Source organism: Tamandua tetradactyla, chromosome 4, assembly GCF_023851605.1.
Source record: "Tamandua tetradactyla isolate mTamTet1 chromosome 4, mTamTet1.pri, whole genome shotgun sequence".
Taxonomy (NCBI): domain Eukaryota; kingdom Metazoa; phylum Chordata; class Mammalia; order Pilosa; family Myrmecophagidae; genus Tamandua; species Tamandua tetradactyla.
This window is the reverse complement of record NC_135330.1, coordinates 13,487,721-13,515,070: the sequence shown is the minus strand read 5'-3', so window position 1 is coordinate 13,515,070 and position 27,350 is coordinate 13,487,721. Positions and strand designations below refer to the sequence as shown.

The window sequence follows — 27,350 nt, the reverse complement described above, 5'->3', positions numbered from 1 at the left end:
AGAGAAGCAGAGAGAGCACAAGGGCTAGTTTAGGAGAAAGGGAGCAATGCGGGCGGCGTCGGGGTGGCGAGGTAGGTGAGGGACCGGGGCACAGCGTCCAGGTGTGGAGGGCAGCAGAGCAAGTGTGACGAGGCGAGGGAAAGAAAAGCCCAAGCAGGCATGTGGGATGAGCTGGGAGGCCAGCTGGTCACAGGGGAAAGAGCCCTGGAGAGGCCCACCCGGGGTGGGGGTGGGGGGTGCCGGTGGGGGGTGCCTGCAACAGGAGGGCAGCGCCCCCCGCCCCGCCCCGCCCCCAGTGCACGCGCACGTGGAAGAATGAGAAAATCCCGCGAGGGCTGAGAAAGGCAAAGTGTGGGAAACTGCTCATGGGACCCGCAGCAGTTCACAGCATGAAGACAACTTCCCGTACACGAGAAGCAGAAAACAAACACACATTCAGACACTCGACCACTCACTCTGACCTCTTAAAAAATAATAATAAAATAATAATAAAAGAAAACAAAGATACCACAGTTTTGACACAAAGGACCGAAACACTACCATTCTCAGTCACAGCCCTTAGTGCTTAGAGAGAGTTGGGGAAAGGGTGGGGATTTTTTTTTTTCCCAGAAAAAAACGAATGAAAAAGTCACAGTGATTAAAAACATGACAGGTTGGTAAAATAAACACTCCCCCACCCCTAACCTAGGGCCGCGTCCAAGATCCCACACATGTTCCCTCTCTCCACCCCAACCCACACCCCACTCCTGCTCACAAAGGCAGTGACCCCAATCACCATCCAGGCCCCCTTTTCCAGGACAGTGAGGTATTTATAAGTGTGACCCAGAAGTGACTCCTCTGAAACCAGTTTTTTTGAACAGAAAAAAAAAGCTATCTTCCCAGGACAGGACATAGTTCACACAGGCTTATTCAGACCTCAAGGCTCTGCCTAAGTCAGCCCTACAACCCACCCCCTTGGGGACAAGGTGAGTAAGCTCTAGGAGCGGAGCCCTTCTCTAATAAGTGGTGGATGGACAGATGTGCATTTTCCAAAAGGGCATTGGGAAAAACCCGACCAGCGCTAGCCTCATCATTCCCAGGGAGCATTCCAGAGAGGAAAAAGGAAGTCTCCCGGAGAGATCAGTGCGGGTCTTATGCCAGGGAGTACTCCAAAAGACAAGTACCAGTGAGTTTCCAGGGGAAAGAAGGGCCCCTAGAGGGGCACTGTGAGTTATTTAGAGGACTGGCCCAGGTCCACGCCCCCATCGCAGCCACGGTCCTGCACAGGGATCTTGGCTGGATGTTTATGGGTGTTTCCTAGTTCTATACCTCTTGGCTAAAACGATGCAATTTAAAGGTGACTGGGCTCAAATCACGCTGAAAATATGAGGACGAGTGAATTTTGCTCAAAATGAGGACTAAGCTATGGAGAATTTGGATTTGGTGCAAATACTATTTAAGCTGAATATGGTTGAGGGACTAGGTGCCCTTAAAAGAGAGCAATCCTGGCCCCTCACCCTAATACAGAAGGAGAGTAAAGCCCAGAGAACCAGGCAGGATGAGAAGAGGAGGGACCCTGGAAGGCCAAGGAAAATGGACCCCTGAGGCAAAGAACTGGACTTAAGGCAGGGGATGGGGAGGAGCTGCTGGCTCCTCCCCCAAGGAGAGAAGAGGCAACAGGTCTCGAGCTGAGAGAAGAGACAGCAGGACTGGGGTGGTTGGTGAAGGTAAGAAAAAAATTTGTCTAAGACGACCCTGGGTCGGGGTCTTCAAGCCGCTAGGTCTGCACAGGAGTCCACATGCTACCCTTCACCAGGGGGAACCTGCCCCACCAAGGCAGGAACGAAGGGGAGAGGGGGCTCAGAGGGCAGAGATGAACGACAGTCACAAGTCTCCCCAAGACCCAAGGGATCCGTTCTGCCCTTGCCCTCAGCAACTGTCTAGGAAAGACACATTGGGAAAAGGTGCCTACCCTCAGGACCCAGGAAAGGTGGTCACAGAGAATGTACACTTCAGATTTGTCTGTGGTCACCCACAACCACTCAATCAGAAAGAAAAGAGGCAATTTGAGTGTCAAGGGTGGCAACTGTCTCTTGCTCTAATTTTGATTTTTTTTTTTGCATGGGCAGGCACCAGGAATCAAACCCAGGTCTCCAGCATGGCAGGCGAGAACTCTGCCTGCTAAGCCACCGTGGCCCGCCAGTCTCTTGCTCTAGATGTGTGTGGATGAGAGAGGGAGGCTCTATCAGCTAGAAGCAAATAACCTTGACAGGGAGATTCCTAACTCTGGGGTTACGTGGAAGGACCCAGGATTACCCTTGTCCCCAAAGCTGAGTGTTTGTTATGGGTGGGAGTGGGGGGGGGCAGGAGGAACACGGGAGCTGCTGCCCTGGAGGAATTTGGCAGCATTATTCTCTGGAGTCACATCCTTGCCTCCCCATCCCAGAGACCCTGCCAAGGGCTCCTAGAGAGAAACGAATAAGAACCTGGATTGTGAGTAGGGTTTCAGGTGAGAGAAGGTATAGTCAGGAGGGCCCTCGTCCTTAAGAAGAGACTGTCATCCAGGGAAAAGTTAGGAAAAGAAGAAGGAGAAGGGCACTGATTCCTGCAGGGCCTGGAGTGATACAAAAGTGAAGGAAAGGGCAGGCCACAGTGGCTCAGCAGGGAGCGTTCTTGCCTGCCATGCCGGAGACCCTGGTTCGTTTCTGGTGCCTGCCCATGCAGAAAAAAAAATGAAGGAAAAATAATTAAAAGAAGCAGGGTCTTTCCAGGTACTGCTGACAGCAGGATGGTCTCTCCAGGTTTACACAGGGTAGAAATAAGGAAGAGGGAAGGAGATGCGCTGAGGGGTTAGTTAATTCAAGTAAAAAAAAAAAAAAAAAAAACAAGAGCAAGAGGAAGGAAGGTGGCAGGAATCTGGCTTGGCCTGAGAACGAGGCCACCTCCCACCACCCTCTGGAGCCCCCCAGAGTCTCCCACTCCCCCTACTGTTGCACAGTCACACTGAGGTCTCAGACTGCAGCCTCATGACAAACTTGTGCGACTTGGGATCCACAAATTCCTCGGAGAGTTTGAAGAATGGGACCTTCTTGGTGCTGACCACCAGGCTGAAGTCCTGGCGTTTTAAGAGGAAAACGATGCCATCCTTGAGCCCATTGGTCACTGGCTCCTCGCTTACCAGTGTCCACTGTTTGGCTAGCCAGCGCTCTTTGTGGTACTGGATGGTGGGTCCAGCCACCAGGTACCGCTCCAGGAAGGCCTGAGGAGGGGAGAATGGTCTGCCTAGGAATCTCTCCCACCCATCTCACTCCACCATCCCTGGGGCAGAGCTTGTAAAGACATCAAGATTTGCCACCACCCCACCAGATCATTCCATGTACAGGAATTAGAATGTTAGAGCAGGAAGGGCATGAGATGTCTGCTTCACACCCTTGTTTTATGAGTGAGGACACTGGGACTCACAGAGGTGATGTATGGCTCAGCAGTGTCAAAACTAGAACTTGGGTCTCCTGTGCTTTTCTCCTTATATTCATCACACCGTGATCTTGACAAGCCCTCCGTAATCTTCCTACCTCTCCAAAGAGCAGGTACGATTAGTGCCAAGGTGGGTGGCATCAGCAGGGAGCCAGAGTTGTCACAAAGTGCAACATCTCTAGTTATCTGTTCACCAAGGGCGACTCAGGAGAAACAATTCTAGCAAACAGAGTTGAAGGGTGAGTATTGGCTCAAAATGAGCACAGAGCAAAGACCATCTGGTGGAAGTACAGGGGGTAAAGGTGGGATTCTGGGTCTGGATAAGGACCCTTCCAGAAATGGGGAGGGAGTCTTAATCATCCTCCTAACAGTCCTGAAGCCCCTCCCCCTTTCTTATCCACCTAAGAACTTCACCCCGTGCAGAGAGAAGAGACTATAAGGAGGAGGTGAAGAGAGAAGGGACGGAAGGTGAGGAAGTACATTAAAGAACAAGGGGAAACAAAGGTAGCTAAGATGGGGGCCAGAAGTTGGGGAAAGAAGAAGAATGCTGGGAGCAGACCAGGCCTACCTTGGGCGTCATGTCGTGTGTGATGCAGAATTCAAGGTGCTGCAGGATGCTCTCCATGGTGTGGTAAGGCTGCTGCTTGGTGGTCCGAAGGTACTTCTGCATGGCACGGGCCATGGATGCGAAGATAGCCTGGGCTGCCTCCCGGGGATCCATCACCTCTCTGGGGTTCTTCTGCTCCTCTTCCTGCAGCCGCTTAATATGAGTGAAGGCCTCTTCCACTGCCACCACAAGCCTGGGGGACAGAGGGGTCTGGACCAGACACCCACCTCTCACCTCCTTCCCCAACCCAGCCCTCCAGCAGCCTGAGCAAAGTCAGACCTTTATGTTCTCCCCAAAGCACTATAAGCCTATCTGGAACAAGGGCTGGACTCTTGGGGGCCAGGCATGTATGTGTTTGTGTGTGTGTGCACGCACGTGTGTGTGCATGGTTGTGGGGGGAGAAAGGTCTATTCCCCTGGGGTCAGGAAACAACTGTGGAGCTGAGGGAAGTTAGCCAAGGACTCAAGAAGCGCATACCCAGTGTCAAACCCAGAAAGTCAACCAGGAGCTGGGCTATGGGAAATTCTAACAGCTGTGAAATGAGAATAGTGATTGGGAAAGAAAGCAAATTTAAAAAACAAAAACAAAAAAAAGTATAAGGAATGGGGAGAGATCCTGTGATAACGATGTGTTAAGAACTATGATGTTCGATTAGCCCCGTTCTCTGAGTGTGAGGTCTAAAATCCAGCTGACCTAACAGCAGTACGCACTTGAGGTGACAGGAAAAGGAGAGGAAGTGAGGGCCACACATAGCCAGGAACCCAGGAACCCAGGAACTTCAACTAGCTTAGGATGGAATTCTGGGCTAAGTAAATGTGTGGATCTCTGTGTGTGGACGTAGTTTCGCTTTTTATTCTTTTACTTCCCCAGAGTTTCTCAGTAAAGTTCCTTTTGAAAAGATCCCTTTATTAAATTGAGTAGATTGAAATACTAGTGGTCAATGAGAGGGAGAGGTGAGGGGTATGCCATGTATTCGGTTTTTCTTTTTCTCTTTCTTTGGCTGGAGATGCAAAGGTTCAAAAAAATGATCACAGTGATGAATACACAACTATGTGATGATATTGTGAGCCACTGATTGTAACCATGTCAAAAATGTTTGAATGTGGGAAATGCAAATCAAAATCACAATGAGATATCATTCACACCTAAAAGAACGGCCATTATCAATAAAACAGAAAACGAGAAGTGCTGGAGAGGATGTGGGAAAAAAGGCACACTTATCCACTGTTGGTGGGAATGTCAAATGGTACAACCACTGTGGAAGGCAATTTGGCAGTTCCTCAGGAAGCTAAGTATAGAATTGCCATATGACCCGGCAATACCATTGCTAGGTATCCACTCAGAGGACATGAGGGCAGGGACACAAACGGACATTTGCTCACCAATGTTTATAGCAGCATTATTTACAATTGTGAAGAGATGGAAACAGCCAAAATGTTCATCAACAGAAGAGTGGCTAAACAAACTGTGGTATATACATATGATGGAATATTATGCAGCTGTAAGACGGAATAAAGGTATGAAGTAGGTAACAACATGGATGGACCTTAAGGACAGTATGCTGAGTGAGATTAGCCAGAAACAAAAGGACAAATAATGTATGGTCTCACTGATATGAACTGACATTAGTGAATAAACTTGGAGAATGTCATTGGTAACAGAGACCATCAGGAGATAGAAATAGGGTAAGATGTTGGGTAATTGGAGTGGAAAGGATACAGACTGGGAAACAGGACAGATTGTAAAAACTTAGAAATGGATAGCATAATACTACCTAACTGTAATATTTTAAAATTTCAACTTACTTGTGAGATAAAGCAAAAAATGTTTATTCGATACAAAATTTATATTTTGACTAGTGCATTTCCTAATATAACTTATGTAGACAGCTTAATTGAACACCGTAAGTACATGGAACCTTGAGTAGGACACGAGATTTTGTTGGTTTGTCCAGAGTGATGCCCTGATAAATCCCAGAGTGATTTGAACAGTGAATAAAAAAGTATTTGCAAAGTCCCCTTCGGGGAATGGTGAGAACGGGGGAAAATTCAACTTCCCCAAGTTGAATTCTTGATATTCTCACAAGCAGTGTGAACAACCAAAGCTATAGGCTGAGCCCCCAGTCTTACAGTTTGTTCATATGAAACTTAACCCCACAAAGGATAGGTCAAGCCTACTTAAAATTGGGCCTAAGAGTCACCCCCAAGAGAACCTCTTTTGTTGCTCAGATGTGGCCTCTCTCTCCAGCCAATATGATGAGCAGTCTCACGACCCTCCCCCTCTCTGCGTGGGATACGACCCCCAGGGGTGTGGACCTTCCTGGCAACGTGGGACAGAAATTCCAGAATGAGCCGAGAGTCAGCATCAGGGGATTGAGAAAACCTTCTTGAACAAAAGGGGGAAGAGTGAAATGAGACAAAATAAAGTGTCAATGGCTGAGAGATTCGAAACAGAGTTGAGAGGTTATCCTGGAGGTTATTCTTACACATTAAATAGATATCACCTTGTTAGTCAAGATGTAATGGAGAGGCTGGAGGGAACTGCCTGAAAATGTAGAGCTGTGTTCCAGTAAGCCATGTTTCTTGAAGATGATTGTATAATGATATAGCTTTCGCAATGTGACTGTGTGATTGTGAAAACCTTGTGTCTGATGCTCTTTTTATCTACCTTATCAACAGAGGGGGTAAAACACATGGAAGAAAAATAAATAATAGGGGCAACAAATGTTAAAATAAATTTAGATTGAAATGCTAGTGATCAATGAAAGGGAGGGGTAAGGGGTAAGGTAGTATGAATTTTTTTCTGTTGTCTTTTTGTTTCTTTTTCTGAATAGAAGCAAATGTTCTGAGAAATGATCATGTAGGGTGGGCCACGGTGGCTCAGCAGGTAAGAATGCTTGCCTGCCATGCCTGAGGACCCGGGTTCGATTCCCGGTGCCTGCCCATGTAAAAAAAAAAAAAAAAAAAAAAAAATGATCATGTTGATGAATATGCAACTATGTATGATATTGTGAATTACTGGTTATCTATGTAGAACGGAATGATCATGTTAAGAATGTTTGTGTTTGTTATATATTTTTTTAATTAAAAAAAAAAGCACAAGAAAAAAATGTTTGAATGTTTGTTGTTTACAATAAAAATATGGAGAAAAAAGATCCCTTCGTCTCAGGTAAACCAAGGGAAAATTTTTTCTTCTGGTTACAACCAAGGTAACAGGGGAAGGGAAGGGCAGCACAGGAGACCCCAACCCTAATCAGAGCAGAAGGTGAAGGGGCTGGGGGACGGCAACACTGGTTCCCTTCACAAAAGGGCCATTTCTGAGACAACTGGAGATAGGCTGTGCTGTCAGGAAATGGGGTTGGTTGGTGATCCTTGACCTATGCAGGGTCACCCGCTCCCTGTAAGAACAGGGAAAGGGCTACTTCCCTTCCTTGAAGACTGGAGATCACGTGGGAGGAGGGCAATGGGGCGGGGTGGATGGTCTAGGCCCTGAGCGGGAAGGGGGAGGAAGCACTCTGCTCTTTCCCACTGGACATTCAGATAGACCCGGCACAGCCTGGCCAGCAAAGGCTTCAAGAAAGATTCTTCGGACCTGACTTAAGTTCACGTAATGATGTGAATAGCGTGAAGGGAGAAGTGAGGACAGCATTTAAGAATTTATCAATATGTGGGTACTAGAACCTCATTTTTTCGGCAGGGCAAAAAGTTCCAACGGCTGGGTCAGCCTTCGAGATCTCCGGTAGCCTGGTCTAGCCTTAGTCTGTGCTGTTGCAGGCAAAGGCTCATGTCTCTTTACCGAGTCCCTACCCACCGTGGTAGGGAGAATTCTCAAGTTGTCCACCTCCGCCCCACAAGATTCTCATCCCCTAATGATTCAAGAATCTACCCTGATGAGCCTGATCTAATCACACAAGCCCTTTAAAAGTAGAGTTTTCTCCAGCCGGTGGCAGAAGAAATCAGAGAGACATGTTCCTGCTGGCCCTGAGGAATGAGCAAACTGTCAGGCTGTGAAGTGCCCATGGGGGCTCCCTGCCAAAGAAGTGAATTCCACCAACCACCAGGGCACTCGGCCCGGAGCCCCAGCCTCCAATGAGGGTCGCCTGCCTCTGTGCGACCTGAGCAGCGGATCCAGCTAACCTGGAACTGCGAGATGATAAATGCGTGTTGTTTCTCAGCAGCTGAGTCTGTGGTCATTTGCACAGCAGCAATACAAAGCTAATACACAAACCCACCCACAGTCACTGCTCTTAGATTTTCAGCAGTTACAGGGGTCCTTCCAGTCCCCAGCCTATTCGCACCCAACAACGTGCACCCCTCGCTGCTCCCCCTTCTCCCAGGGGGACCCACCTGGCCCTTCGCTTGCGCACCCTGCGCTCGTGCTCGGCCTCCTCGTAGTAGTACTCATTGTGACTGTTGTCCCGCCGCCGGGCCGCCGCGGCAATCACGGCCCGGGACTGGCTCGTGGAGTTGTTGGTGCTGTTTTCTGTGCAGGAGCAAGGCAGAAAGGGGATGGTCATGGGGAGCGTGGCCCCTCCTCCCACTCCAGGAGCTCTGGAGACAGCCACCTGTCGCCTGCCAGCTCAGAGGAAGCCGTTCCTACCACCCAGCCCTGCCTCCCACTCCCAACCCTCTGGCCACTTGAGCGAGGCCCAGGGGAAAGTAACCAGGGAGGCACCGGAAGGACAGGAGCCCTGTGCATGTCTTCCCCAGTTCTGGAGGAAACTCTCTCCTCAGAGAGTTAAAGGGCTGAGACCCAGGGCTGATGAGCAGACACAGAGAAGCTAGATTGGGGGACACACCAGAGCATCAAGGGACATTGAGTGGAATCAGCAGCTAAGATCAGCCACCTGGAGTCAAGGGAAATGACAGAACAGAAGGGGTGGGACATGGGCCGGAGACGGTGAAAGCAAGGGAAGGGAGAGAAACAGGAGAGAGCTTGGAGTCCTTCTCGGGAAGAGCCCAGGAGGGGTGGAGGAGCGGGCCGCTCACCCTCTCCGAGGGAGTACACCTTGAAGCCAGACACTTTCTTGGCCAGGACGGACTTGGGCAGGTTGAGGAGGGCAGGGTTGTAGACAGGGAAGTCATGGTAATACTTCTCCAGGATCCACACTGCCACGCGCTGGATGCTGTGGGAGGAGACGGCAGGAGAGGGAGGGAAAAGGGACAGACAAAGGGGTGCGGGGGAAGGGACACATCAGGGGAGGGTGACAGGGCAGGAAAGGACATCGGACAGGGACAAGCTGCTTTCAAGAAGCCTGGCTCAGGGTCTGAGGTCAGTCTACTTACCAGGCTCCCAATCAGAGCCTTTCCCAGGGCTGGGCCTGACAGTCCTCCCTTTCATGCTGAAGTCCAGGGGAGAAAAGGCACTGGCCTGGGTCTCCAGCCAGGGGTCACCTCATCCCCCTGCAGCGTTTCCCCTGTGATTCTCTACAGGACCCACGGGATGCTACTGATATTCTGTATGCCATATTTACAGGGGCTGGGGAGCCTGCAAGTTTATAAGGGGCTGAAGAAGTCCCCATTTCTCCTCTGGGAGCTCATCTGGCCCTAGTCCTTGTCTGGCCAGCTCACTTCTGCGCCCACTTTCTAAGGGCTCACAAGAAGCTGGGCCTACAAGAAAGCACTAGCAAAGAGATCCCAACCCCTTCCCATCTTCCTCCCCCATATTTTCCAATCCTAAAATCCCCAATCTCTGATTACCTGTTTAGTTTCAACTTAGAACCCCCACCCCGTCTTGCCCCACGTTCCTGCACATGCCCCTCCCGCCCGGCAGCAATCATCAGAGAGAAGTACTACATGCAAAGTACCCGCCTTCCCACACAGCCCCACCATCACCCTTCCGCCCTAATAGCCACCCCCACACCCTTTCCAGGCCCTAAGCCTCCTCCAGCTCCATTCTGCCCCGCCCTGCTGCCCCACACCCATACCTGAGATGGCCAACGTTGTAGAAACGGCTGGCCCCGTCCGTGGAGCGCACAACCTTGAGCGTGAACTGCGGCTGGAGCTGGCGCAGCTCCAGCAGGACCACGGCCAGGTAGTGCACGAAGAGCAGGGCATCGACCAGCGACACGGCAAACTGCACCACGCCCTGGTAGCTGCGCTCGCGGGCGTCCAGGATGCGCACGCCGTAGAAGAGCCAGTAGGAGACGACGAGCAGGAAGACCAGCACCATGAGCAGGGCGCGCAGCACGAAGACGCGGGGCAGGGAGGCCTTGGGCCGGCGGAAGAACAGAGCCCAGCTGCCCAGCAGCAGGATGAGCAGCTTGAAGGCCACGGAGATGAAGAGGCCCTCACACGCCGTCCCGCACGGCTCCAGTTCCTCCCGCCACAGCAGCGGGGGCAGCAGCAGGAACGCCAGCGGCGTGAGGAAGGACAGCAGCGCCAGCGTGGCCCCCGCCGCCACACCCAGGTGTCGGGAGCAGTCCAGAGGGACGCTGTCCTCCATGTCCTTGGCGATGCGCGTGAGGTCATCGTGGGAGATGCTGTGCTCTGACGTGCCCGTGACTACCGTGGTCGTTTCCCCCCAGTTGTCATCCTACAGGTAGGGGGACCACAACAGGGAGAGGAAAGGGACAAGAAAACGAGGAGGAGGAGGAGAGGAAAGAGGTGAGTGGATGAGAGAAGACAGAAAGGCACGAGAAAGGAGAAGGCAGAAAGAAGAGAGGATAATCAACAAATATGCAATCCCCAAAGTCTGAACTGAGCTCCACGTGTGTCTGAGCCTAGCCCCTGCAGGGACTGGAAGGTGAGGCTTGGGCCCTGGGGGAGCTTTTTTACTGATCACTGAGAGAGTGCAGAGAAGAGCCGCAGACCAGAGGGCACGAGATAAATGCTGAGGTTGCTGCTCAGGTCAGACTCGCCAGGCAAAGCAGGCAGGCGCCCAGGGAACGGTGGGATGAGCTGACCCTTGAGGGAAGGATCAGCTGAGCCGCTGCAGCAGTGATGTGACATGAATACGCTGGGCTGACTTAGTGCACACACAGCCCCGGCTACGCGCGCGTGAGAACCCCCTGGGGGACTTGGGAAGAAATACTGATGTCCAGGTTACATCCCAGGGGACCGATCTGTGCAGGCGTCAACCTGTTTTGTTTTGTTTTTAACTAAAAGAAAAAGCTTCCCAAATGATTCTACTGTTCATTCAAGACTGACAACCACTGGCCTCAGATCTCTAAGGGTTGTTTACTCAAAACGCCACGTGCAGGCCAACAGTAAAGGCATCACCTAGCAGCTTGTCAGAAATGCAGAATCTCAGATTTGCAGAGATTTACCCCACATTTACTGAGCCAGAATCTGCATTTTAACAAGATCCCTATGAAGGGCTCAAACGTTAAAATTCTAGAAGTACTACCCTGCGTCCCTCCAGCGTTCACAGCATTCCATGATTTCAGCAGTAGCTAAAAGGGAGCATTCAGGGACAGGAAGGGCACGAGCTTAGGCACTCAGAGGACTGTGAGCAGCAAATGCATGTACAGGAGCAGAGCAAGATATGGCCAGGCACGCAAGGGGAGCAGCAGCCAAGTAGGGCTTGCACAGGCCACGCTACAATGCAGGATTATTCTCCAGGCATTAGAGCCACTCAAGGCTGCTGATTAAGGAAGTGAACTGACCACAGCAGCAGGGGGAGAAGAAGAGGAGACCAGGGGAAAGACAGGGAGGAAGGTGATGATTAGTGCAGGGTGTGGGAGGCACAGGTGCAGACTTAGGGTCACTGCAGTCTGGTCTGCCCCAACGGCTCTGCTTGGGCCATCTGAATGCCCATGGCACCCTCTGCTAGAGACAAGAGGGTGAGCAGGCTGAGGTCCGCAGGTGCCCCTCTGGCTATGGTCCACTTGAATTATTTCCCTGCAGTGGCTGGAAGGCCATCCCACAGAGCTGTTCTAAGACCACCAGGGGCCTCTGGTGTCCACACCCATTATTCCTGGTTTAGCCTGGGCACATGGTGTCATATCTTGCCATGCAGGAGACTTTGGCTTCAGGACTGAGATACTGGGGATGGGGAGTGTAGGAGACAGATTGGAAGGACCAGTAATTAGGAAGGCTGAGGAATCTCCTCTGGCAAAGAGAGTACCTGTAGGGCCCAGGCTGGGAGAGGAGAGTCTGATCTGGAGAGAGAAACTGGATGAGATGGCCACTTTCAGACCAGGGAACTGGGTCCACTCCTTGCCCTACTTTGCCCTCAGACATGCTGTATGTGATCTTCAAGGATCAAGGGCTCGGGACTTCCTCCAACAACAGGTGGGCTGATCATGCCTCATGGTCACTTTAAGAATTCAGGAGGTCAGGAACCAGGGAAAAGAAGGGATTGGGAAAGAGGAAGAAGACATTTCCCTCAGCAACTGTTCTACTCCCATAACCCGAGAACTCCCAGTGTTAGTCACAGAGATTTCTTCAGAAGGAAAAGGAGCTGGGAGTCTCCCGCACCTTAAGATGCTCCCAGAAAGAAAGAACAGGTAGAATCAGACATGGGCAACTTCAGTATCATCATAAATCCTGTCTCTGCCATATTCTGGAACTGTGCTCTGCCTACTGTCCCCCCTACCAGGCGAGCACAGTGGGTCACAGAGTTGAGAACAGAAACAACCTACTCAGCCCTCTCCGAGAGAACCCCCCTCCATTCTCTCAGCCTCTCTTCTCCCTCCCCATCTCCATCTATTCCTCCCACACCTTTCCCAGAGACCTAGGTGGCATTAATCTACAGGTTTACGCCACAGGTGTCTCCACTCCATAAGTCTCCAGGAAAACTCCCTGGCTGCCCAAACCCTGGCCGCAGACCGCCACCCTCCACCCTCCTCCCCCAGTTTCCCAGCCAGCCTGACTGGCTGGCACTGGCTCTGGAGGATCCAGCCAATTCCCATTAAACTTCCCAAATTAGCCCTGTCTCTCCAGAAACAAGGAAGGAAAAGACTACTGCCTCCAGAAAGATCTCTACCGAAATTCATTGCAAAATATGGTCCTAGCTTGAGATGCCAAGGAAGGGAAGAATGACATAAGACAGACATTCCCCCCACCCACCCCAAATCTGGCTTCTGTCCCCAGAGACCAGTTTCCAGGCTCTTCCCCTCTTTGACAGAGCTGCCAGCTCCTCCAAGGACCAGTGTGTAAACTCCTGGTCTGAACCAGCCCCCTGATGCTCACCCGCTCATCCCCTCGCGTGGACTCATTGTCCAGCAGGGGCTCCCCGGGAGCCTGGATTGTCACCGACTTGTCCCCACGGCTCCCATCGCGGCTCTTAGAGCGGTGTCGGTCCCGGCGGTCCCTGAGCAGAAGGCAAAGGGAAGAAGCGTGGAGCGTTGGAAGGAAGAGCAGGGTTTCTCAAACCCCACCCCACCCTTGCACACACCCACCTCTCAGCTGCGCCCCAACCCTCCCTTCACCACCTCTGTCCTCCCCATACTCACGCCCACCTGTGCTTGCGGGAGCTGCGGGAGTGGCCCGACTTGTAGGAATAGCCCGAGTACTGGGACTCGGTGTCCATGGCGTCTGAACGCCGCGCCTTGTAGCGCTCCAGGGCCGCAGGCTGGGGCCTCTTGGGGGGCCCCACAGCCACCTCCTTCAGCACTGGCTTCTTCAGGCCGAGAGGCACCTTTAGGAAGTCAACCGTCACCCTGAGGGACTCTATCTTGCTGGACGGGTGGGCTTGTCACAGAGAAAATCAAGCGACGCTCCTGTGGAGAGAAAGCAGCTGTTAGAGGTACCTAGAGCTGCCTGTGGGGCTGAGAGGAAGGGCACCCCCAACCCGCAGCTGGAGGAAGCTCATTGAGCCCAGCCAGCGCCCGAGAATGCTCCCACCCAAGTTCCTGCTTCAGCAAATGAGTCCAGTTCCTCCTGGTCTGCTCCTAGAAAGAGTATCCCCAGACTGTGCCCTGGGCTCAGGAAGACCCGCCCAGAGGGACCCAACCCTGGGCCCTCCAGAGAGGAGAACCAGAGGGGTGCTTTCCTGTTCTCAGCCAGGAAAACTGAGGCTGAGAGAAAGCAAGTTCTGGCCAGGCCCACAGACTGAACCAAGGGGGACCTTAGAGAACAGAAAGCAATTGGCTTCTGTCCAGAAACTGTCCCCAGGCCTCTCCCTCCCTCTCTGCCTCTGTCGCACTTTCTGAGTGGGCCACAGGGGCATAGTGTACCCAGCATCTACGTCAAACACACCCACAGCTACTGGCCAGGCCAGGCTGATGGATCTCCTTGAGGCCGTACATGTATGTGCATGTGCGTCCATGTGGGCATTGCACATGTTCTGGGGGAGGGCGAGGGGGGAGGCCTGGAGACTACTGATAATGGGGTGGGGGTGGGGCTGACGATATGTAGAAAGCTGTCTCCAAAAGCCTGATATCCTGAAATAGGCTGTGAGCCTCTCGTCAGTCAGTTATGGACTGACAGCCTATTCAAGATATTTTCCTTTCCTCCACACTTTCACCTTCTAATTTTGCAGAGAAAGATAATGACCTCTCTTCCCTCATTCCTCAACCCCCACCCAAATCCTGCTCATTCTTCAGAGCCCAGGCCCTATCCCCTGATAGAAGCACCCAAAGTTATCTTCCCCTCTGATCCTGACTCCACCAAGTCATCACCATACACTGAGCATGTATTTCCTAACTTCACTCATTGATTCAACAACTCTTTAGAAGACTCTGTGAGCCAGGTTCTTTTCAAGGGCCAGGGCACACGGTGGTGAATCAGACCCGGCATTTACAGTTTAGCAGAGATCATGCACGTTAAACAAGTAGGTAGCTAAGAATAAATGATTACTTGTGGGAGAGAGAGGCAGGAAACAACGAGAGAGCACTACCAGAGCAGGGGCTCCTTTAAACTGAGCTGTTCTGGCAGGTCTCTCTGAGAAAATGACACTTAAGCAGAGACCCAAAGGAAGAGCAGGAGTTCACGAGGTGAAGAGGGAAGGCACCCGCACCCACACCCACGTGTATAGACCTAAGGCAGGAAACAGCTAGGTGTATATAAGGAACAGAAAAAGGCCAGTGTGCCTAGAACCAAAGGAGAGAGAAGATGGTAGAAGTTGAAGCTGAAGAAGTAGCAAAGGTGCAGGTTACTGCAAGACCCCATGGGCCAGGTAAGCGTTTGGGTTTTATTCTGGCCAGGCCCACAGAAGCAGCTATGGATTGGAAAAAGGGAAAAGTAGAAACAGGGAGAGCAGTAAGAAGGCTACTGCAGTATTCCAGGCTTGGATCAGAGTGGAACAGTGGAGGTGGTGAGAAAAAGACATGTTTGAGACATATGTTCTTGGCAGGATCCGAGGACCTAAGGATTGGTTGCAGGAGTGGAAATGTCAAGAAACCCTGGCCCGAGCAAGGAGGTACGTGATAGCATCACTGATAAGGTAGGTAAGACTGGGGAGGGAGCCAGTTTGAGGAGGAAAATGATGAGTTCAGTTTTCAATGTGCTAAGTTCATCGCCGTGAGACAGGTTGTGAAGTAGGCAGCTCAAAGTCACGGGAATGAGTCAGATCACTTAGGGAGAGGATATAAGAAGAGAAGAAAGCCCAAGACAGATCCCTGAGTACTCCAATATGCAAATGTGTCCAAAGGCAAAGGAGGAGGCAAGAAGCTGAGAAGAGGAGGCCGAGGAACTGGAGACCCAGAGGGGTGTGGGCTTGGTGTACCCAAGAACTTCGAGTGTTTCAAGTAGGAATAATCAACCAGGTCAATGCTGCTGAGAAGTCAATTATGTTAAGAATGAAAATGGATTTTCTTCCTGGAGTCGTTTAATTTTTTTTTTTTCTCGCATGGGCAGGCACCGGGAATGGAACCCGGGTCTCTGGCATGGCAGGCGAGAACGCTGCCTCCTGAGCCACCGTGGCCGAGAGTCGTTTACTTTTCTCCAATGAAACTAAACCATGGGCAACTCCAGAATAAGAAATAAGGTCAATAAATTTGCTTGCATTCACCTCCCCTCCCTTGGGCAGAAAGCAAGTAATTGATACGGGCCTAGGAAATGATTATGGCTCTCTGACTCTGAGGAAAACTACGACAACTGTAGGGAGATGAAATCAATTCTAAATCCATTCATTTATTCTCGTAACAGAGTTACCTGGCGGAAATCCATGGGGTTAGTGATGTTTGCCAATCTCCCAATATCAAGGCAAGTGTGTGATAGGAACACATTTAGGGGACATAATACCTTAACTCAACCCTAAACCTTTCTAAAAACTGTTGCCACAAATAGGACCCTGTCTGCAAATTACACAGTGGTTTCCTCCTACCTCCTCTCGAGAACCCACTCTACTGGTTTACCCCAATTTAGACGTCTCACCTGCATTTCTCCTGCTGTGTTCTCCAGTATATTCTTGCTAGTACTTCTCTTAAAAATTGAATTCCACAGGGATGCTCAAAGAGAACAAGTGGGTCACAGAGTGAGGGTGCAGAAATAAGGGGAGAAAACTATCATGGGTTAGTCCAGACACAGATATTAGAACTCAGAATCTCCTTTTCATGCACACCTGAGTGCACAAGTCCAGAGCCAATAGCAAAAGGAGTCTGAGATTTGCACCCAAGGATTTGGGCTCAAAACCTAGCTCTCCCACTGACTAGCTGTGTGACCATGGACAAATTACTTAACTTCTCTGAGCCTGCTTATCAGTAAAATAGGGAACGTAATGATACCTACTTCATAGGGTTGTTGCAAGGATCATGTGGGTAAAAGAAGGGCTTTACAAACTGCTCCGCTAGTAATTAATTAAGCAATTAATACCAGGATCACTCATACTCCAATCCCCAGACACTTCCTCTGAGACTGGGGAAGGAGATAGTATAAATAAACCCTGTTGTTTGGATGACTAAATAAAGAAGTCACACGCAAACACACACACACACACACACACACACACACACACACACACACACACACACACACACACACACGACCAGAACACACCCAGGAGGGAAGCTGATGCCATTGTGTTTCCCCTAGTGATAAATTTCAAGCCAGACAAGGTTGCCAGTCCCCTCCCAACCCTTTGTTCTGAGCTGCTCAGCCTACAGCCCCCTACCACCTCCCCAGCTACTTATTAGAGACCTAGTGTAGACCCTGCTCCCCTGGTCTGCCTCTCCCACCCCTTCCAACCCAAGTCACGCTGCCCAAAAAGCACCAAAACATGCTCTTCCTTTCCCCACCAAACACTAGGGACCAAAAAAAAGGATCCAATTTCTAAGACCCCTGTCTGCTGTCCCTTCACAGAGAACTGACCCAAGCATTGGGAAGGCTGTGGGAGAGGGATAGGAGATGAACAAAGCAAAGGGCAGAAGTTTCCTTTATTTAATCAGTCTCCAGAATCAGGGGTTTGAAGGGTCTCCAGGGTGGGCAACATTCCCAGGGAAGAGCTTGGGGGGCGGGAGGCGATCGCTGGATGAGATCAACAAGTGGAAATGTCAGAGGGATGATGAGAGGGAAGAGGGGAGGGAAGTCCAGACTTGGTGCAGGGAAGCAACGGGCTGGGAGGGTGAGCTGTAAAAAGGGAATGGGTCCCATTGCTTTTCACCTTGTCCCCCCCACCCCCCAGGACTCAAAAACACAACACATACTCAGTCCCCTGCTCAAATCAACCATGGATTATCTGGGGTTAAAAGGAGGCCAGAGAGAAGAGAAGGAGGGAACGGAAAGCTGGTCACAAAAAGGAGACCCCTCTCCTCTCCAAAGGCCTTTCAGAAATAAAATTAATGGAATGTGTCTCAGTATCATCCCAAGGGGATTGGGGGGGAAGGGCTGGGGGGGAATGTGGGGGGTTTTGTCCCGGCTGCCCAGCTTCTCCCACATTGATCACCATGGTAACCAAAGCCCCCTGTTGCCTAGGTGATGGCAGCTGGGTCTTGGAACCCATACCCAGCATCCAAAGCGAGGGAGGTTATAGAGGTGGGGGTGGGGGTGTTAGGGACAGAGGGGGAGAGAATGGGGTTTCTTCTCTGGCAGCCCCAGCTTTTGTCTGAACTCTGGGATCAGGTTTCTTTAGGAAACAATCAGAGGCCTCTGGAAAAACTATACTCAGAACCTGGCAACAGGCAGAGGGAGTAAGCCTGAGGGATGGGAGGGGAGAGGTTGGTGCTGGCCAAAATGCAGACCCAGGAACAGACCCTTCCCCACTCCCCTACTCAGAGGAGGCAGCTCAGGTGGACAAGGCAGTGGACACACGCGGGCAGGCCCCCGCACGTGAGGTGCATCCTGAGACCCGGCAGTCAGACAGCAGTCAGCTGTACCCACCACCCCCTTCTCCCACTGCGACAGCCCCAGTCCACCCTCAGCCCAGTCCCACCTCCTTTAGGCCTGGGGTGGGGAAATGAGGCACAGCAGAGATGAGGACGGAGCTTGAAGAGAGCAGTGTAGGAGCTAGGGTGACTTGGCAGGAGAAGAAAAGGTGGGCAGGGGACAGAATCCAAGCTTGGAGAAGGATGCCTGTTGTTCCTCCTCTCTACCAAGGTCACGCTGGAGGAATACACCTGCAGCGCAGCAGGACACCCTCGGGGGTCAGTTTAGAAAGGACGCCCAGCCAGAGGGTGAAGAAGATGGAAGAGTGGACAATGTGGCCAAAATTTCTCCTCTGACAGGGGCGGATCTCTGAAAGGACAATGTTTGAAACTAATGTCTTTTCTCAGAAGGGAACAAGGGAAGGGTAGTTCTGCCTGGACGCAGGGAAATGGACACGCTTAGCTCTTCAGAGCCCTCCTGGTGTGACCCATCACCCATTAAAGGCCTCTGATCTCCACACGAGAGCCTGAGTACTGCTCTCTGCCCCTCTACGACCCATGGCCGGTGTGTGCATTTGGGCACCCCCAGTCCCCTGGCTCCCTATTCTTCACCCATCACAGCCCCTCACACATGGGGAAAGTGGGGGCAGTGAGTGTCCATTCAGACAAGAACACAAATGCCACTTCCTGTCTACCCATCCCCGATGTCGTGGGATATCAAAACAGATGAAACTCACTGTGGAGTGTGGGCTATTTGAATATTTTGGCCTTCTCTTGTTAGAAAATCTTATTAACACTATGACTTGAGGATTGCTCCTCTTAAGTGAGATCAGTTTCCTCCATGAGACTCCTTCTGGATATAAGTCAGGGATGGAGGTGGGAGAAGGCAAAAACCAAGCCAGGAGTCCAACCTCCCAGCCCAATATCAAAGGGCTAGGGGTCTGTCCAGAGAGACAGTCAAAAGGCTAGTATGAGGCAGCACATAGATTCAAAGACACAGTGTTCCACTACAGAGCCCTTGGCTTTTCCTCTCTGCAATGCTACTTTCTTAGTTTCATAGAGGGGCTCAATCCAGACAGCCCTGCCAGGCATGGTAGGGAGGTGGAAAGTGTTTGGTGTAGGGTGAAAATGTAGGTACCTAACTCAGCATCCATGGAGGTGAGGAAGTTACAGGAACCTCTGACTTTGTGCAGGCTATTTACTGAGTTCCCCCTTCCCCTCTTGCTCCAGCAGGAAACATGGGCTTGGCACATACTTGGCATATTCCAGCACCAAGCTGGAAGAGGCCTTAGAGGTACAACCCCAAGTTTTACGGATGAAAAAAACTAAGGCCCAGACTTTTCTAGTTTTAGTTTTTAGGTGACTAGTCCATAGTTACAGGGCTATTTGAATAATTTGGCGTCCTCTTGTTAGATGATCTTATTAACACTGTGACTTGAGGATTGCTCCTCTTAAGTGAGATCAGTTTCCTCCATGAGACTCCTTCTGGACTCTGGCTGTTTAAATAGCCAAGACTGTAAGAAGGCCAGGAAAGGAGAGAGTTTGATGACTCCTGCCCTACCCCCTGTTTTCACCAGTGACAAAGGGTCAGAGGCTAGACAGCCTAGGCCACGAGAACCCTAAACCCCTAATCCTCAAAGGCATGGTCTCTGCACCCACCCAACAATGCTCCTGACTAAGGAGTTTGGTGCTCTTTCATTCATTCCCACCCCGTCTTGGCCATGGACAAGCCACCCATCCAAAGAGGTCCATGCTGGATTTCCTCTCCACAAAAGGTAAGGCAGGGTGGGCAAGGGGCCAGTTCCAGGCCTAGACCAAAAACAAGATGGGGATTTTGCTCCCATCCCCATTCCTGTACCCTGAAAAAGGCCCCAGGGTCCTTGGGTGACAGTGCCATCTGGGAGGCCAGAGAGAACAGCTGGATCTTGGTGGGCTGAGGGGTAGAAAACAGCCAGGACAGGGAGTGCAGGAGCTGGCCTCGAGTGTCCCCGCCCCCACCCTGCTAACCAGGCTCTCTCCCAGGATAGCCTCAGACATGAGCTCACCCTCCCTCGGTAAAGCCCCAGGGCAAGAGGGTAGGATCCTTCTCCCCACCGGGCTGAGCAGCTGGGGAGGGGCCTTCCATGGACCACTCAGGCATCGGTGCTTCCACAGTAGCTTCTCACCACCAGACACTGGTGCATGGAACACCACAGGGGATGGGCCCGTGGCCTGGGCACCTGGCCAGGTTACCTGAACTAGAATTCTAACTGAAAAGGAGCTGAGGAAGCCAGAGCCAAGGTCCTCTCCACCTACATCCTTAATTTTCCTCGGTCTAAGGCAGGGGGTGAGGTTGGGTATCCTCCAAATTCATAAACAGACACACTTAGACACACACACAGAGACATACACCCACACTCACATTACCCCTCTGAAACTTGGAATGGCTCCTGCTTGCCCCACCCAGCCCCAACCACCCTGGCCAGGCAGGTTCTGTAGAGACCTGCTCTGCTTTCTCTCTGGCACCCACCACCCCCACCTTTAGTTCTCAGTAAGTCCCTGCCCCAACACACCAAACATACAGTGTGCATACACACACACACACACACACACACACATGCACTACAGCACCCCACTCCCTAGCCTCTGCCAGACGCATTCTGGAAGGAGACAATAGGAAGGGATGTAGAAGAAAGGGTGAGTAATCCCTCTGGCATCTGTCTCAGGTGGGGGCCTGAAGAGGGTAGAGAGGATGCTAAGGTGTCAAGAAGGTCACCAGGGCTTCTAGGTGTCTGATGCTCTATTTAATTTCCACCAATGGAAATTCTACCCACTAGGCTCTGAGCTCCCCCCACACCCTCCGGCTAGGGCAGAGGACTGGCCCCTACCTGCCAAGCAGCTGAGATGTGGAAGAGTCAAGAAGGAAAACACCTCAAGTTGTCCTCAGGGGCGGGGAGAAGGTGGACAAGAAGAGGTAGGCAAGCTGTGCTGACCCCCAGGCCTAATTCCCACGATCCCAAGAGCCCCTCAGAGCCTGCTCCCCCAGCCCCATGGGCGGCAGGGAGGCAGTTATCTGGGGGGTGGAAGAGAGTCAACCTTGGGTTTGCATGTGGATGGGGAGAGTTGTGCTGTGGGTGGGGACCAGTGGTGAGCACTGTCGGCCAAGCTGCTTTGTAGGGGAGAAGTGGTACAGTGGGCCTAAGAGGGGAAGGCACAGTGTGATGGGGACTGTGTGGGGTGGCGGTGGGGGGGGAGGTACCAGGCCTGAGTTTCCTCAGCCTGAAAACTTCCTCCTCCTGTGGCCCAGGGCCTCATATCTGGCAAATCAGCCAGTTCTTACCTAAGAAACTTGAGCCAGATGAAAGGCCCAAGTCCGGTCCCCACCATCTCAACACACCCAACCCTGAGGTTTTCTGAGGAGCGTTAACCACCCCACCACCCCACATGCACACTCTCTCCTACATCCTTCACCTCCACTCCTGGAGGAAAGCAAGTGTCAAAATCAGTGTTTCTGTTCACACTCAGTTGTTTTTTCAAGTCGCTGCATTCACACCTGGGGCTCAGCACCTATTCCTCTCCACTCTCTACTTACCCTAAAAAGCCAAGCCCCCCCCTCCCCAGACCCACACCCAAACACACTCTTCTGGTCCGGGCGGGGGAACTAGGAACCCTCTGATGACAGCAGGGGACCGAGGACATTGATAGGGGGCTGCTGGAGAACCCTAAGGACAAGGAAGGCCAGGCCTCTCCCCCTCACAGACGGGACCCCAGGGCGATGGTGGGTGCAGTCTGCAGTCATTCCCCTCCCCCAGCCCCTCCCCCACAGTGGCCCCCTCACCCAGGCGAGGTTCTGTTCCAGGTGGCAGCCCTTTCAGAGGCTTCTGACAATGAGGTGCTCCTCTTTGAGGGGAGACCAGTTTCTCCCATGAGATTCCATCTGACCTCAGGGGTAAACCTCTCCATCCCGGTTCCTGTGCTGCTCAAGCCAACATCTGGACCCCTGTCTATGTTCCAAGGGCACAGGTGGATGAAAGGCAATAATGAGCAAACAGACCTGACTGGAACGCAAGTAAGGAAAGGTGGCGAGAACACTGTGGAAAAAGGTAGAGCAATAAAATCATACAGAACCCGGCACCACTTCTTAGAAACTATGTCATCTTAGATGAGCCGCTCATCTTCTCTAAACATCAGTTTTCTGAACTATAAAATGGGGCCTACCTCAGAAGGTTAAGAGTAGTCAATGAAATAATGTATACAGACTATCATGAAGTCTGGCACAAAACAAATGATCAATAAATGTCAGTTCCCACCACCTTCTCCTTTAGGGGGTACACAGCCAATCTCTTTCCTTTCCTATTTCCTTAGCTTTGTAGTAAGAAGTAAGATCCCTCCCAGAATAACACAGAATCACCCCAGCCCCTAGATGACAGCCTTCCCTGACTTAGACCATGCCCAGACTCTGCTTGGGAGAGCACCCAAAAGTCCTCTTCCCACTCGCTCTTTCTTTCCCCAGAGGCCCCTGGATGTTCAGCCTCTCTCATCCCCTTCCTCCTTCCACACTCACAGTGAAGCTGAGCCCCCATCACCGTCCATCCTCTCTAGGCTCTAAGCCCAGGTGCATATGGAGTGGAAGGGGAAGGGAGCCCCAAACCGCCCACCCCACCCCACTCCTCAGCTCTTTCCTCCTCTCCCTTCTCCCTGCCCCACGCTGATTACCAGGATTATCCTCAGCTCTGCGGACTCCAAGCCTGCTTCTCCCAAACCCTTTCCCAGCTGTTGTCTGTAATTGCCAACCTCACCAGGGGCATCAGACAAGCACAGCCACACCTCCTTTCCAAAGGGCCACCCTACAGGGCCTCTGCCTCCCACTTGGTACCAAGCAGGGCAGAGGAAAGAGAAGTAAAAGACGTAAAAGATTCTCTTTAACCCACCTCAGCTCTAACCAGATCACACTTTAGAGAGGGTGACAGAGGCAGATCACCAAGATACAGGGCACCAAAGGGGAGGGCTACTGGGGGGCAGAGGGAAGACACCAGGGGTCAGTGAGTAAGATTTACTTCCACACCCCTCCTTCACCTGTGCTGCCAAAATCTCATCATAGCAGAGTTCATCCCTGGAGTGGGTGAGAGGAAAAATTTCAGGTCAATTGAGAAGACAACTTGATGCCCAGTAAAATGGGAAGATGGGTACCCGCAGGGATGAAGCAGACATATACAGGAGGGAGCGGTCCAGGAAAAAGGAGGAAAGGGCAAGCTGGGGAAAAAAAAGTCCCATCCCCAACACAGACCATGAGAACAGACAACAATATCCCAGCTGCTCCTTTCCCCTAATAACTCCCCCTCCACTAACCTCAGAGGAAAAGGAAGGAAGGAATGATTAACCTCGTTTTATAGAGAGGAAATCTGAGGCCAGGTTCCCACTTCATAAGTCAAGATCCAGTGATACCAAGCTGCACATGGTTTACCAAACAGTCCTGTCCCCTTTCTGCTCAAGCTCACCCTCAGTCCCCTCCTTGCCGACCTAACTCATCCTTTGAAAATGCAACGAAGGGCACACCTCCTCCAGGTTCCTTCCCTGACAGCCCACCTGGGACCAAGCATTCTTCATCTATGCTCCAGAGGCCTTCTGAACACTCTATACTACACTCACTTGTCTTCAGTGAATTGACGTCTTTACACATCTCTCCCCTATGAAAGCAAAGAATGTGACTTATTCGTCCCCCCATCCCCTGGTCTCCAGGCAGTGCCCAGAAGATAGCAGGCGCTCAAGAGGAAAAGTGACTTATCTGAGGGCCCTGCCAGAAGGAAAGCAGAATCAAAACCTAGCTCTCCTGCCCCACTACCCAGGACTCTCTCCCTCACAATAATCATCGATCAGAATCCAAATATAACACCTACTGAGTGATTCCTATGTGCCAGGTGCTATGAGACATGCTCTCGATATTTTATTTAATTCTCATAAACCTAAGAGGTAGGGCCTATTAACTCCATTTTACAGGAGAGGCTTCCGAAGATATCTGCTTTGTCTGAGGTCACAGAACTAGGAAGTGGCAAAGCCAGAATTTGAAAGCAAGATGAAAGTCAGGAAGGAGTGGAGAGAACTAGGATTCTTTGTGGCAGGGCTCAATGGATGGTTGGAGGATGGTGTCTTAAGACTCCTGTGAGTCTGAGGAATGAAGTTAAATAATTTTCCCAAGGTCACAGTTATTAGGTACTAGTTCCAGCCAACTCCTCCCTCTAGCCTCACAGTCTGGGGAGCCGTTGAGAGAATAAGCAAAGAAAAAAATAGAGATGAAGGAAGTCCCAGATCTCATCCTTCTTCCCTCTAAAGGCTCTGTTAGTCAAGTTTACTCCCCTTCTTACTGGAAGTATCTCTTGGCATCAAGATGATCAGATAAAAGTCTGTCCTGTACTAGGGTATAGACACAGACATGGTGGGATCTGAAGAAGCAGAGGGACACACACCAGAGAGACCTGCCCAGGAAGAATTAGAGGAAACAGGGGGCAGAAGCAAGACAATGGGTAGGTGGGGCCAAAGTGGGCACTTGTTCCCAATCTGGAAGTACTTTCAGAAATGGCACTTCCTATTGCCTGCCCTCAACTACTCCTCCTTGGAAGGAAGCCCCCACCAGTATAATCTATCAAGCATGAGATGAAAGTATACAGAGTAAACAAGGTATCCCAGAAGGCTAGAGCACACCATCTCAGATGTGAGTGACTTGCTAGTCCTGGGATCCCTAACCATCCTGCAGGTGTCGACTTTGTGGGAGTCTACGTCAAAAAAAAAAAAAAAACCTAGGCTTTTCCTACTCTGCTCCCCACCCCTGGTACTGATATTTTCCTGCCCCCACTACTCCACTGCTTTTATCCCTGTGCCTTAGGAAGGGTGGGGAGCCCTGAGGACAAGGACCAAAGAGGGAACGCCTAATTCTCTGGTGGCAAGAAGAAAATGGCTGAGGTAGTGGGGATGGAGGAACAGGCTCATCTTCTCCTAAAGGAGGAGATGGCCAGCCCCTTCTCTTCACCCCCAAACAGAAAGGACAAGAGATGAGAGAGAGAAAGGGGGTAGCTGCTGCTTCTCTACAGGGAGACATGCATCCAATTCCAGGGCAGCTGCTGACTTCCCCCCGACTAGCATGATGCTGAGTATAGCTGTGTGTGCCTGCCCCTTTCCCAGTGCACAGACATAGCCCTGTCACAGGCTCAGCCCTGTGCCTAACTCTTAGACCTTGCCCCACACCCACCACTCCATCCCAGTCATGCTTCTCTCCAAGGAGAAGGGAAACTGTGTGATAAATCATACACACCCACTTGCACAGAGTCCTGAAGAAATACTCCCCCACTTCCTCTCCCCAAAGTCCCCATGACACCTTCTCATCCCCATGGATGGAGAAGCCAAGCTGTTCCCACCCAGTCTAGTTCCTCCAGACATGCTCCTTCCTCCTGCCTCTCTCCTGTACCAAAATCCCAGAACTCCTCAGAAACTTTCAGATCCTAGAGGCAGGCAGAGTTAGAGGCCTCTGAAGAAAACTCCCAGAGGGCTTTCCAAGAGAAGTGTGTGTGGGCCTGAGGGGGGCTGAAAGTCGGGCGTGAAAGCCAAGATTGCAGCCTCTCCAAGCGTTAGAATCCATCCTATGAAGGTGGGGGCAGAAGCCCCTTTTATTCTTCTCCCCGACTCCTCCAGGCCCCCAGATTCGTCTAAGACTACAACCAGAGCCTCTCCTCTCTATTCCCCACAACACACCCCCTCTTTCAGAAAACCCATCTCCAAACACAGGCACCTCAAAAAACTGTCCATTCTCCTCCACTCATACATCTCAGACACTTAAGGCGCTACCCTTGAATCTAGGCAGAGCCCTCCAAAAAGCCTCAAAATCCTCCAGGCAACCCCCTCGTTGGGCTTCCTGCCAGGAAAACCTAACTGCAGAGACAAGAATGATCCCCAGCCCACACTCAGGATAACAGGCTACACCTAAGGCGTGCACACGCAGGGCGCTTACCCATCAACACTGGTAGGTAATATACGTAAGAACACAGATGCACACACACCCCTTCCCATACACAGGCACTTACGTATACCTATCCACCTATGCCCATTTTGCTGTTACACACCCACCGTCCTCCGTAGCTGTTTCCCATAAACCCCTTTCCCAGTACATACACACCCCTTCCCCTGAGTACATACATAAATACATATACAAACACAGCAGATCATGGTCAGCCTTTCCCAGGGTGCACACACACTCAAGCACCATGAAACACACATCCAAACCCAGGGGCCCACCTGCAGGAACACCTTGTACGTCAAAGCGTGCACACACAAAAACAAAGAATCATGCACTCTGCACCTCCACCAGTCCCTTAAAACTCACCAATGCAGGGTCTACTGACCCCCACCTAGATAAATGAGTGGGGAGAGGGATGTCAACGCCTCTTCCCTGGACTCCCATACCCAGTGCCCGGGTCTTCTACCCTCCAGCCCCATCCTCGGACAGTACACCCAGCCCCTCTAGTCTCGCCCCAGCCCGCTCCCCTGACTCCACACTACACCCTGGGCACATACCTGCCCCGTCCTTCCTCACACTCCTGAGAGGTGTAATGCACACCCAAACACCCCTCAGCTTCCAATACCTCCGGACTCCGGTGCTTCCACCGCCTTTCCCCCCACCTCCAACACACACTCCCAGTCTCCAGCTTCAACCGGTTCCCCCGAGACCATTAGGGACCCCGCCCGGGCCCCGGGCCCCGGGCCCCAGGCCCAGGAAAGTCCCCGGCTCTCCAGGCCCCGGCTCCGCCCCCTTTCCACGCGCCCCTTCCCCGCCCCAAAGTTGGGGGGGGCGCTGTGGGATGGGGGAGCTAACCGGAAGGCGGTCGCCCCGAGACCCCCTCCCCGGTGAGCCATCCCGCCCGCTCTGGTGCCGGGCACCCACTGGACCCTTGCAAGACTGTCCTCCTTTCTTGTTTCTTTTTCCTTTTTTGCAAACTTTGCCCGCGCCCCCGCGGCCCGGCACTCACCCGCCGCTGCGAGCAGCCTGGTGGGCTCGGCGGGCGCCCGGCTCGGCCCGGCGCCTTTGTATCCGCAGCGCTCTGGGTCGCTCCGAACTCCGCGCTCCCGGGCGGACAGCGC

General features: G+C 51.9%; 1 protein-coding gene across 2 annotated transcripts; it reads right to left on the bottom strand.

Moving 5' to 3' along the window:
- Window positions 1–283: 283 nt before the first annotated feature.
- VANGL2 (VANGL planar cell polarity protein 2) lies at window positions 284–27,350 on the bottom strand. Of its 2 annotated transcripts, none has more exons than XM_077156629.1 (8): window positions 27,239–27,350; window positions 13,464–13,724; window positions 13,195–13,315; window positions 9,987–10,594; window positions 9,049–9,185; window positions 8,407–8,542; window positions 4,022–4,253; window positions 284–3,238 (listed from the first exon to the last, which is right to left on the bottom strand). In XM_077156629.1, exons 2-8 carry the CDS (start codon window positions 13,532–13,534, stop codon window positions 2,978–2,980), a joined length of 1,566 nt encoding a protein of 521 aa, XP_077012744.1. In that variant the 5' UTR covers window positions 13,535–13,724; window positions 27,239–27,350; the 3' UTR covers window positions 284–2,977. The 2 variants fall into 2 exon arrangements, with proteins under 2 accessions (XP_077012744.1, XP_077012745.1); XM_077156630.1 differs by lacking the exon at window positions 27,239–27,350 and adding an exon at window positions 26,787–26,974.

Excerpts from the sequence above, each read along its gene's own strand:
- VANGL2 (XM_077156629.1), bottom strand. The coding sequence starts at position 13,534 with ATGGACACCGAGTCCCAGTACTCGGGCTATTCCTACAAGTCGGGCCAC. Across the intron at positions 13,316-13,463 it reads CGCAGCTCCCGCAAGCACAG|GGACCGCCGGGACCGACACC; the intron begins GTGGGCGTGAGT and ends CCTTCTGCTCAG. Across the intron at positions 8,543-9,048 it reads GGTGTACTCCCTCGGAGAGG|AAAACAGCACCAACAACTCC; the intron begins GTGAGCGGCCCG and ends GCTCCTGCACAG.